The sequence below is a fragment of the Triticum urartu genome, chromosome 7A, assembly GCF_056163025.1.
Source record: "Triticum urartu cultivar PI428250 chromosome 7A, HENAU_Tu73, whole genome shotgun sequence".
NCBI lineage: Eukaryota > Viridiplantae > Streptophyta > Magnoliopsida > Poales > Poaceae > Triticum > Triticum urartu.
In genome coordinates, this window is record NC_141879.1 from 363407020 (window position 1) to 363419911 (window position 12892).

At 42.8% G+C, this 12892-nt stretch overlaps 1 protein-coding gene across 3 annotated transcripts; it reads right to left on the bottom strand.

Moving 5' to 3' along the window:
• Positions 1-8038: 8038 nt before the first annotated feature.
• On the bottom strand, positions 8039-12563 carry LOC125525811 (YTH domain-containing protein ECT2). 3 transcript variants are annotated; one of them, XM_048690814.2, is made up of 9 exons: positions 12312-12563; positions 11424-11497; positions 11168-11342; positions 10557-10633; positions 10188-10470; positions 9995-10062; positions 9349-9834; positions 8922-9134; positions 8039-8847 (listed from the first exon to the last, which is right to left on the bottom strand). In XM_048690814.2, the coding sequence occupies exons 1-9, from the start codon at positions 12346-12348 to the stop codon at positions 8491-8493; spliced, it is 1770 nt and encodes a 589-aa protein (XP_048546771.1). In that variant the 5' UTR covers positions 12349-12563; the 3' UTR covers positions 8039-8490. The 3 variants fall into 3 exon arrangements, with proteins under 3 accessions (XP_048546771.1, XP_048546770.1, XP_087390523.1); XM_048690813.2 differs by having other exon boundaries at positions 9349-9837; XM_087534397.1 differs by lacking the exon at positions 12312-12563 and having other exon boundaries at positions 9349-9837; positions 11424-12287.
• Positions 12564-12892: the final 329 nt, after the last annotated feature.

The window sequence follows — 12892 nt, forward strand, 5'->3', positions numbered from 1 at the left end:
AGTACTCTTCAACGCTCTTGGTTCCTTGCTTGAGTAGTTGGAGTTTCTTGAAGAGGTCGCAGTTGTAGTAGGTACGCACAAAGCGTGTTCTCATGACATCCTTCATTTGCGTCCACGTAGTGATGGGTGGTTCACCTCTTGCCTCTCGGCGCTCGATTACTTGTTCCCACCAAATGAGGACATAGTCTTGGAGCTCAAGGGATGCCATCGTGATCTTCTTCTCTTCGTCATAGTTGTGCAAGCGGAAGATTTTGTCGACCTTCAATGCCCATGAAAGGTACTATTCAGGATCGTTGCTTCCATTGAACTTGGTCATGGTGAACTTTAGCTTGCCGTAGCGTTGCTCTTCATTATGTTGGGGTCGGGGATGATGACGCCCATGTTGTTGATGATTGTTAAGCTCGTGTTGCTCTTGGTGAGGAGGGTTGTCAACCTCATGTTGCTCTTGTCGTGGAGGATTCCCATTGTCTTCATGCTCTTGATGAACTTGATGTCCTTGAGGGGCTTGTGGAGAGGCTTGTCGAGCTTGAGGAGGAACGTGAGGAACTTGACGATGCACGCGACCTTGAAATCTTTGTTCATGAGCTTCTTCGCGAAGTGCTTCTTCATGTGCACGAGCTTGTCGGCCTCGGTTAGCTATGGCTCGACTTGAATCTTGGAGGGCTTGTTGCGCCTCAAGTGCTTGAGCATCTCGCAATTGTTGCGCTTGACATTGTGCCTCGGCATCTTGTGCTTCTTGGTGTAGACGCGCTCGCTCTTCCTCTTCATGTTGGCGTTGGCGTTGCCGCTCTCGTGCTTGCGCAAAAGCCTCTTGGGTTTGGCGTTGTCGGTGCTCTTGAGAGTTGGTGTCGCGTAGAGGATTGAGGCTTGCTTGACGATCGTTGTGCGTGGCACATCGAAGAGTGTTCGATGTCAGTGTACTTGAGCCGGAGAGGGTGAAGTCAGAGTGACATGGGATACCAATTGCTAAATTTTCATGAATTTCATAGTACTTTTCTATATTTCATTGATTTATGGAATTTCTAGCGATTTACATCAAGTAATTGAAATTTGAACTACAAGTGTGCTCTGGTTTGGTTCTATAAAATCTAGAAAGTAATTTCTAGCTTGCACATTAGGGATTAAGGTAGTAGCCACAAACAAAGGTCAAATTCCAAAAAACTTTATATGATTAGTAATCCTTGCAATTTTGGAAACAATCTAGAAGAAATTAAAAAAATGTAAAAAGCCTCAAAAAATTGAAATTATTTTGCATGGGAACCTTTTATGTGCACTAGCTTGTGGGGAAAATGATAAACTTCCAATACCACAAATTCAAAGTTATTTTTCCTTTTTTTCCTTGTGCCCAAGATGACTTTTTTCTAAAGCAAGTGTCACAAATAAGATTGTAAATTGTGCCCTTTAAATTTCACCTAAAGTAGACCAGATGGGTTCCAACTGCCTGCATTTCAGAGTGCTTTTGCTATATATCATGGATTTATTGAATTTCTAGCAATTTACGTCAAGTAATTCAAATTTGAACTACAAGTTTACTCTAGTTTGGCCCTATAAATTGTGGAAAATAATTTCTAGCTTACACATTAGAAATGTAGGCAGTAGCCACAAAGAAAGGTTAAATTCCCAACCAATTTATATTATTAGTCATCCATGCAATTTTGACACTAATTTGAAAGAAATAATAGAAAACGAGAAAAGACTCAAAAATTGAAATCATTTTTGCATTGGGGCCTTTCATGTGCGCTAGCTTGTGGGAAAATGATACACTGGCAATATCAAAAACTTAAAAAATGGTCTATTTCATATAACCATGCCCATGGGAATCTCCATGGCATCGTACATGATAACATGTCCATTTTTGGCACTGGCAAGGGTTTTACCATTCTGATCAATAATTCCAAAAAAAAAGTTTGCATGTTGATGACCCACAAGTATAGGGGGTCTATCGTAGTCATTTCGATAAGTAAGAGTGTCGAACCCAACGAGGAGCAAAAGGAAATGACAAGTGGTTTTCAGCAAGGTATTCTCTGCAGGCACTGAAATTATCGGTAACATATAGTTTTGTGATAAGATAAATTGTAATGGGTAACAAGTAATAAAAGTAACTAAGGTGCATCAAGGTGGCCCAGTCCTTTTTTAGCAAAGTACAAGCTTGGACAAACTCTTATATAAAGCAAAGCGCTCCCGAGGACACATGGGAATTACTGTCAAGCTAGTTTTCATCATGCTCGTATGATTCACATTCGTTACTTTGATAATTTGATATGTGGGTGGACCGGTGCTTGGGTTCTGCCCTTCCTTGGACAAGCCTCCCACTTATAATTAACCTCTCTCGCAAGCATCCGCAACTACGAAAGAAGAATTAAGGTAAACCTAACCATAGCATGAAACATATGGATCCAAATCAGCCCCTTATGAAGCAACGCATAAACTAGGGTTTAAGCTTCTGTCACTCCAGCAACCCATCATCTACTTATTACTTCCCAATGCCTTCCCCTAGGCCCAAATAATGGTGAAGTGTCATGTAGTCGATGTTCACATAACACCACTAGAGGAAAGACAACATACATCTCATCAAAATATCGAACGAATACCAAATTCACATGATTACTTATAACAAGACTTCTCCCATGTCCTCAGGAACAAAGGTAACTACTCACAAAGCATATTCATAATCAAGATCAGAGGAGTATTGATTATCATTAAGGATCTGAAAATATAATCTTCCATCGGGTAAACCAACTAGCATCAACTACAACGAGTAATCAACACTACTAGCAACCCACAGGTACCAATCTGAGGTTTTGGGACCAAGATCAAATACAAGAGATGAACTAGAGTTTGAGAGGAGATGGTGCTAGTGAAGATGTTGATGGAGATTGACCCCCTCTCGATGAGAGGATCGTTGGTGATGACAATGGCTTCCATTTCCCCCTCCCGAAGGGATGTTTTCCCGGCAGAACAGCTCCGCCGGAGCCCTAGATTTGTTCTGCCCAGGTTCCGCCTCGAGATGGCGGCGCTTCGTCCCAAAAGCTTCCTTCTGATTTTTTTTTCAGGTCAAAACACACCATATAGCCAAAGATGGGCACCGGAGGCCTACCAGGGGACCCACAAGGACGGGGGCGTGCCCTCCACCCTTGTGGTTGGCTGGTGGCCCCCCTCTGGTATTTTCTTCGACCAATATTTTTTATATATTCCAAAAACATGCTCCGTGAAGTTTCAGGACTTTGGGAGTTGTGTAGAATAGGTCTCCAATATTTGCTCCTTTTCCAGTCCAGAATTCCAGCTGTCGCCATTCTCCCTCTTCATGTAAACCTTATAAAATAAGAGAGAATAGGCATAAGTAGTGATATAATGTGTAATAACAGCCCATAATGCAATAAATATCAATATAAAAGCATGATGCAAAATGGACGTATCACAGGTTTGGTTAAAAAGTTATTTCTTCCTTTTCCTAGTGCCCACGGTGACTTTTTGTGAAGAAAGTGTGAGAAATTTCAGAGTGTTCTTGCTATATTTTTAGCTTGCACATTATGAATTTCAGTACATGAGGTAAGCTTCCACATCTCGAATCCACAACATTGGAACAGTCAACGATAAATAAAACAAACTTCAATACATGATGTAGCTTCCACATCTCGGATCCACAACACTGGAACAATCGATGATAAACAAAACAAAGTTCAGTACATGAGGTAGCATCCACATATCGGATCCACAACATTGCAACAATCGTCGGTAAACAAAAGAGATTCCATTATATGACAATTGCAATTACACAACTATGAACAGCCACCTATCCTCCGGCTTCGCTTTGTACGTGAGAACCCCTAAAATGTCGCCGGCTTCCGTCACAGGCTTTATGATGAGCGACCACCTATCCTCCTCTGCATACTCATCCTCCTACACCATCTGCACATCGGTGGCCGGAGCAGGCTTTGACAACCAATCCTCGTCCTCATCCTCATCCTCCTCCACCATTTTCTCTTCGTCGGGCGCAGGCCTTTCGACGGTCCTCAAAAACTCATCTACATTATCAGGCATAATTATGTCTAGAGACATATTAGGGGGAGGCTGCACGTAGATCACCCTGGAATACCAGCGAGATCTTGTTTGACCTATGGATCCGGCGGGCCACGTCGAAACCGGTATGAATACCAGCAAGCTCGCTGTCGAGGATCCGATGACTCCATTGACTCACGCATCGTCTAGACGAAAACCCCGATACAAGTCACCCCCTTGAATCGATCTGGAATTATCCGCCTGAAAGCACAAGTGCTCCCTAGGTGGTTTTGATAATTGATGACAACATATCTCTTGTTGGACTAACACTTCTATCTAGCATGTTTCAGATAAGTTCAACAATGGAGTGGCATGGCATGGATATGAAAGTGGAACCCTCAAAATGCTAAGGACAAAGGATTGGCTCAAGCTCAAAAGGTCAAGACTCTTCATTTTATATTTTAGTGATCCAAGATCACATTGAGTCCATAGGAAAAGCCAATACTATTAAGGAGGGATGAGGTGTTGCTTAATGAGCCTCTTGCTTCATGTGCTTGATGATATGCTCCAAAATCCTCAACCACTTTCCCACTTCCACATATGACCTAAACTCTAAGCCAAACTCGGTCCTACCGATTCTTCCTATCCGGCACCACCGAGTTTCACTTGTCATTAGCCACTACCAAACCCTAGCAATTTGGTTCTACCGATAAGGATCTCGGTCCCACCGAGATGGGGTTGCAAACTCTCTGTTTCCCTTTCGTAACTTTTCGGTCCCACCGAAAGAGCGAATCGGTCACACCGAGATTGCAATGTAAACTCAGTGTTTCCCCTTTGTAACTTTTCGGTCTCACCGAGTTCCACTCGGTCTCACCGAGTTCCACTCGGTCTCACCGAAAGAGCAAATCGGTCCCACCGAGTTTGCCTGACCAACTCTCTGGTTAGCTAATTACCAAATTCGGTCTCACCGAGTTTGTGTAATCGGTCTCACCGAGATTACGTTATGCCCAAACCCTAACCGAATCGGTCCTACCGAGTTGCATGTCAGTCCCACCGAAATTCCTAACGGTCACTAGGTTTACTATTTCGGTCAGACCGAGTTTTATGATTCGGTCCCACCGAGATTGGAAAACTGTGTAACGGTTGGATTTTGTGTGGAGGCTATATATACCCCTCCACCTCCTTCTCACTAAGTGAGAGAGCCATCAGAACACACACATCATTCCAACTCATTTGTTCTGAGAGAGAACCACCTACTCATGTGTTGAGACCAAGACATTCCATTCCCACCATATGAATCTTGATCTCTAGCCTTCCCAAGTTGCTTTCCACTCAAATCTTCTTTCCACCAAATCCAAATCCTATGAGAGAGAGTTGAGTGTTGGGGAGACTATCATTCGAAGCACAAGAGTAAGGAGTTCATTACCTACACACCATTTGTTACTTCTTGGAGAGTGGTGTCTCCTAGATTGGCTAGGTGTCACTTGGGAGCCTCCGACAAGATTGTGGAGTTGAACCAAGGAGTTTGTAAGGGCAAGGAGATCGCCTACTTCGTGAAGATCTACCGCTAGTGAGGCAAGTCCTTTGTGGGCGATGGCCATGGTGGGATAGACAAGGTTGCTTCTTCGTGGACCCTTTGTGGGTGGTTGCTTCTTCGTGGACCCTTCGTGGGTGGAGCCCTTCGTGGACTCGCGCAACCGTTGCCCTTGGGTGGAGCCCTGTGTGGACTCGCGCAACCGTTACCCTTCATGGGTTGAAGTCTCCATCAACGTGGATGTAGGATAGCACCACCTATCCGAACCACGGGAAAAACATCCGTGTCTCCAATTGCGTTTGATCTTTCCAAACCCTTCCCTTTACATTCTTGCAAGTTGCATGCTTTACATTCCGCTGCTCATATACTCTTTGCATGCTTGCTTGATATGTATTGTGTGTATTGAATTTGTGCCTAAACTCCACTTAAACCGAAAAGGCTTAAAAAATTGCAACTTTAGCACTATGTGTCTAATCACCCCCCCTCTAGACACATCTACTTCTAGATCCTACACCGCCGGGTCTCATCCATCCTCGCATCTATCAACAATTGCAACGCATGCTGCACCAGAGTTTTGGTGCTTGGAAATCAGGAGCAGATCTCCTTGCACTTCTCTAGTAAGAGAACATCGCCGGCACAAAACATCTCCAATGGTGTCGTCATCGCCAACATCGGCTACAGGATTGGGGGTGGGGAGGGGGTAGAGGTGGGTTGCTCAGGCTAGGGGGGGATGTGGGAGAGAGAGGGAGAGGAAGAGAGAGAGATTGCGTCCCCCTTTCTAGACAAATGACCCAGCCATCCACTAGCCACTCCCACCTGTCAGCATTTCATATCCTCAAAAAAACCTGTCAGCATTTCAATGGTCCCATGTGTCAGTACCGGGTGAAGTAACGGTCAATGTCTTTGACCCGATAGCATGACACTGTTTGGCCTTTTGTAAGGCGGAGGAGAGTAGAGGAGGGGGGAAGTGAGCAATGTTAGATGGGTGGGGCAAAACTGAGCACAACTAAGGAAGGAGGGGCACGAAAATAGAAATCCCCTTTATTAAAGCATGTTTTCACTTGGAAATATTTTTGTAAATACAATATGGTATGGTCTCGCGGTTATGATTCTGTATTCATGATACACGGAGTTGAACTATTCTGTTACTCCTGAATATGCATAAAGTACTTTAATTTGTTGAGATTTCAAATGAGGTTGCAAGAATTAGAAGGGAATTCAGATGTGGCTGGCATAGCTTTTTTTAAGAAACTAGAACAATGCCCGTGCGTTGCAACGGGATATAAATATTCTAGTACGTTAGTTTGTGGTTTATCTGTCAATAATAATGCGATTGTGCAAATAAATGTTCATCAAATTCTAACCGTGAATTATCTTATATTTTGAGTAGTAGTTTGGTAAGGAAATTAAAGTGAAATTAGTTCAGAAGGCAAGTAAATTAAGGTGATTGATTATCATATACATGGAAGGTTGGATAAAGGGACGGTGGGAAGAAATGTGAAATGGAAACCTTACATTCTTTTTAAGTAGTAAAGATTTCTATATTTAGTTATCTCAAGATATATACGATGTCATATTTGTCTATTGAGACAAGACACGTGCATGTTTACTACTATCTTCATCCGGAATTAGATAATGCTCGAACGGCTGGATACATCTGTTTGAGCGCCAACTAATTCCGGAAGGAGGGAGTAGGAGCGAGCAAGTCCTTGATTTTGCAAAGAACAATTGTCACTGTAGGCTGCTTTCAAAGCGGCTGTCCCATAGACAAGAAAGCATGCAAATCAAAAGTGCATGATTTCAACTAGTTTCCAATGTAGCGTGTCTCCCTGGTTATTTGGATTTTGGTTTTATGCACTCACGGACATGCTTTCCATTAGTTTCAATATAGCATGTCTCTCTGGTTATTTGGCTTTTGGTTTTATGCACTCTTGAAACAAGAAAGAATTGAACCAACCAATTTGCATGGTGAGTATTTAATATTGCTACCTTTTTGAATTCTACCTCATGAAAACTCTCAGGATAATGACCTATGGTTTTCATAGAGGATAGTTGCGAGGTAAGAAAAGGATTCTTGGTGCATCTACTCATATTGAGAATGAAGCCGTAGACAACATGAATCCTTGATGTTGCACAACTTGTTAGTGTATCATGACATACTGAGATAATTAGGCGTCTTTACTCTATGCATATGATGCTAGATCGTGAATATAGGGTCGCAATTAATTGAGATGTGTGTTGCATGTGCACGCTCACTATATTCTTTTGTATGAAACTGCAACTAAAATAAGCAATTAGAGAACAAATAATGTTATCTCAAATACATGCTATGGCAAATATATTTTAGTACCGCCGTGTATGAAAATCTCATCTCATATGGCTCAAGCAGCAACACAAAATTTTCAACGAATATTAGGAAGCATCCTGACCAATAAAGGGGCGCAGCTGAACAACAAGAGAATAACAAGATTATAACGTAATGAGAATGAGAAAAGATAGGAGGCATAGAGATGAAACTATCACAGAGCTGTAGATTATGGAATGTTATTGATGCATAAATCCGTCCCTTCTTACGGCTAAAACACTAGTAGAAGGGAACATCATTCACAACACGATGCAGGTACCACTAAAACTCGACAGCATTTATGATAGACGGGTAAACCAAAAGGAGATGAGAAGGCCACTAAAACTGAACAGCATTCACGACACAACACAAGTAAAAAATAAAGAGAAGAAAACAAGAAAGAACACGGAAGCAAGGATCCACGAACAAGAATTTTGGAACTATGATATTGAAACTATAATAACCTAAGTGGAGGCGAAATAAGGACTATCATGTTCACAACTGAAGCAGCAGCAGCCCACGCCTGAACTCGAATCGGCATCTTTTTCCCTTCTCAACTCCAGACGAGCATCAAATCATAGCTGCTCCAAACTAGTAAATGGCAGAAGATAAATCAACTGCTCTCCTCCACAGGACCTTTAGTTTTGTTTGCGTTGCTTTCTTCGGCCTTGATGGTAGCTGTCTGTGCATCATTCATTGAGATGGCACCATCACGTTTGTTATCGCTTTTCTCGATTTCTTTCAGCTGGACACTCCGAGAAAATGAGTCCGCGATATGAGTAACAGAATTCCCTACAGCCTTAGCGTCTGTTGGCTTCAGGGACTCTGCGCTGCCAGGCTGCTGCTGACGTCTATTTTCCTTCAAGGCTTTCTCCCGTTGCTCATAGAAGTAGAAGTCCTCCACAATGCTTGTCTCGGCCTCATGATTCTTGAATATGCTTAGCATCTGGAGACCATACTCTAGCTTGACCTGCATGAGTTGTTCATTTGGTTAACATATCCTCTCTTTTCAAGTATTCCCCATAAAAACTCGATTGTTTTTACCTCCTGGGTGTCCCTGCTATTTGTTACAGGTTTGTTGTCATTATTCTCAAGTGTGATGTGCCGGAGTAGGGTGTTTGGGACATCCTTAATAATGTGCCACTTCACAGGAAACTGGCCACTCCACTTGTCTTGCTGCCAATAATCAACACTTCTGTCGAAGTCAACAGGTCCAATCATCTCAGCAACACCACAGAACTGACCACTGCCATTAACCTATAAGCAGTTATGAATCAGAATAAATTTCACATCTCTAAAGACACAAACCATGTACTCCCTCTGTAAACTAATATAAGATGTTTCAGATCACTATCTAAAACGTCTTATATTAGTTTACAGAGGGAGTACATAGATCCAATGCATCATTCTCAGCCTCATCTTTACATCAACACAAACATATAAACTATAAAAAGAAAGGGGCTGGTCTTACCGAGAAGAACAAGAAAACACGGCAATGGTCTTCTTTCTGTTTGGCCGCACGATAAGCTGAATCCAGCTTTCTATTGCCACTAGCTGTGCTGGCCCAAACATTGTACTTAATGCTCCGATGTACATGGTCCTCCGTGTATGATTTAATTACAAAAAAAATCGCATCCTTGTACTCCGTGGCAAAATCAGGACAATTGTACAGTTCACTGTCAATAAGTTGAGTGGTTTTCTCGCTTTTGTCATCTACTAAAGAATTCTCTCTGTCTTGTTTCTTTGGTTTTGCAGCACGTGGGCCACGGTTTTGCTCATTCAGAAACTCCAGCGCACCATTCTGGATATTGAATGGCATGCTCCCCCTTTGTTGACTGGAGTTGTAGTCGAAATTATTAAATCTACGACCAGCAGAACCCCAATTAGGAGTAATGCCTCCATATTTACTAGCTTGTTGGCGTGCCTTGTAGGATCCAGAATTATACATTGATCCATGCTGCTGCAAATAACATGCATAGTCAATACTGGACATTTCAGGGCACAGTAAGCTTAACAAATAACCAAAGTTGAGGTCCAATAATAACTGCCCCATTTTTACTGAACTGAACGTGTCCAGGGAAGCTTGTGCAAACAGTCCAAATTGCATGACAACATACCATTCCAGAAACCAATGGTGCATTCCCTTGCCCAAATAATCCCGGAGCATTGTTTGGTTGTGTTGCCGCTGCGGAAGAAACTCACAATTAGTTTGAAATGGCTCTGACCGATCTATCACAACAACACATATTGCTTCCAGTCAATATACTTTTGCCTGGAATAATACCGGAGACTGAAAGGTACAGAACTTACCTCTGTTGTATGACTCAAATGGTTGGTGGTACACAGTTGTGGGTGAATAGAGAAGACCATCAGGAAGAAAGTACTCTTGCTGAAGCATAGGGTCTCCTTGAGACATTCCAGTACTAGAATTTGAGTATCCCATACTAAGAGAAGCCGGTGGCTGATAGTAAGGACATGAGAAGGGGAAGTGCATAGGGGAATAGGACTGGCCCTCTCCAACAGTTGCAACAGGAGAATAAGCTCCATACATCATTTGGGGGTTGTTCGCATACCCAGGAGATAGCATGATTGACTAGTTAACATTGTATAATTACATCAGCAAAAACACTTGGAAACATAAGTAAGAAAGTAAAACAAGTTCAACAGCCAGCTACTTACAGGTGACGCAGAATGGAGTCCTTCCATACTCACATAATAGGGATACTCTTCCCATTGCCCTGAAGGATTGATGTATCCTACAGAAGATCAAAATAATATTCAAAATAAAAAAAGCATTCCATGAAAAGGATATACCAAATAATCTACCATCTAACCTCGTAAGAATCAAGATATAACACTTCAATAGGACTTCATATTACTACCTCTGTAACTAAATATAAGACATCTTATATTTAGTTACAGAGGTAGCAGTGGTGAACAAAGAAGACCAGTGAAGCAAAAAAATCAATTGTATGGATAGTAAAAAACAAATATAGTGGGCAACAATGCAAACTTGACCCTTTAGGCCCCGCTTGGATTAGCGTTTTCAATCGTATTCGGACAGTTTAGGATACACGCCTAGACTGGTGGTTTTGTTTCCAGGTGGAAAATTAGCTATGACCGGTAATTTACATCTGTAGAATAAATACAGGTGTAGGAATTTACACCCATTCCAAGCATGGGCCTTAGTGTTCTGGGTATGTATTTTGCCCTCTGCAATGTGCAAATGATGCTTAGAATATGTATAAGTATCAGCATTATTAGTACACAGAAAATAATAGCAATCTAACCTCCAGAATAGACTGTCTGTGGCTGTGGTGCATACACATTGGTCTGGTAGACATAAGGCTGTTCTCCACCTTTTCCCAAAAAATTAGCCTTCTCCTGTGCACCTTTTGGTGACTTTAAGGAGGTAGAGCCACGCGCATCAGTAGCACTTGTTTTCTCAGCTGTAATAGAAATAATCTGATGCAACAAAGATCAACTATCAGTAATATTTCAATGTTTGCACAGAAGGGGAGAAAATAAACTGTACAGGCACATTACCTGCTCTTTGGTATTTACACTCTTGGAGGGGTTATTATCGACTACAATTTCTGATTGCAGCAGAATTGTGCAATCTACAAAAAGGAAGGCGCATGCACACATAAGCTGAAAAGGGGAATTTCCAGAAAGTTTTGCCATGGTACATACTGAAATTGCATCATATAAGCCAGAGAATTGTACGACCAACATGCTAAAGCACTCTTTGATTGACAGGTATTTCACATGAGACAGATTGCTTAAGTTATTGAGAGGAAAAAACTGCAAACCTAAAGACACATGCAAAAAAAGAGTGCTTGTACTTCTGAAGCAATTACCAGCAACCTCTTATCAAATTATTTACCATTGGTCACACCCATGTCCTTTGCTCAAGACACCCATGTGACTGTAAAATAGCTTTGTGATGCTCAGTGTATCAGTAGCAAAACTAATTAATTCAGTGAACCACCAAACTCAAATTTCAGGCAGGCTTAAAAGTACTTATGAGCCTTTACCACACAAAATCTGTTAGCAACGAGTAGAGGCGATTGTCGAGCTAATACATCCTATACCATGTTGCTCATTTGCTATATCCGCAGCTGGCAAAAAGGCACTAATCTCCGGACCCCTACACGGGGCACCGTGCAGACAGCAATTCAGCACAACCAAGTTGTTATTGGAGGAATTCCTCCCTTGCAGCGGTAGGTGCGTACCCCAAACGTGCTAATTCTCGGTAAACAAACCACAATTACGCGCTCCGGTTTAGGGTTACAACCAACACCCTCGTAGCACCGCGAGGTCTGGAGCAGAAGAAGGCTCCAGACAAACAGGAGTGTAAATTCGTCCTCAATCACTCCCGGCGAGGGAAGCACGGGGACGAATTGGAGCTACCAAAGCAAAGATAGGGCTTACCGACGAATCCGGACGGATCTCCTCCGCTCAACGCCATGTTCCGGCAGATTGGGCGAGGAGGAGAGAGACGAAGCAGGAGAGAAAAGATGGGCTAGCGTAGCTACGTGCTCCGGCTGGAGGAGACACGGAGGCCGTCGGTGGTCGGCGAGGAGAGGTTTCCTTCCACCGTCAGGTTTGACGCTGGTGAGTACGCGAGACGAGGAGGAAGAGGTCCGGCCACGCTAATCATCGCGGGCTTTAAAAACCGGACATGTGCCGGCTTGTTCTGTCCGGGAAAATATCTAGTGCTATCTTAGGTGCTACCGTGATATGAACTTCTGGACCGTCGGATTTTCAGATCGGATGGTTCTCAATGACTCTGCAATATTTCCAAAAAAATCTTCCAAAGAGTCCAAAAATTGCGCGTAGGTCTAGCGGGTCCAACAACTATCAAATGCCATCCAATCTAAGAATCCGACGACCCAGATGCTTGTATCACGGTAGCATTTAAGTCTCGGTAGCACCAGATTACTGTTCTCCCGCACAATCCCGGTCCGTTTTGTGAAAGTAAAACCTGCCTCGCAGGTCTCACTCATGTATAT

Excerpts from the sequence above, each read along its gene's own strand:
- LOC125525811 (XM_087534397.1), bottom strand. The coding sequence starts at position 11,612 with ATGTTGGTCGTACAATTCTCTGGCTTATATGATGCAATTTCAGTATGT. Across the intron at positions 11,343-11,423 it reads GTGTAAATACCAAAGAGCAG|ATTATTTCTATTACAGCTGA; the intron begins GTAATGTGCCTG and ends TTGTTGCATCAG. Across the intron at positions 8,848-8,921 it reads ATAGCAGGGACACCCAGGAG|GTCAAGCTAGAGTATGGTCT; the intron begins GTAAAAACAATC and ends CAACTCATGCAG.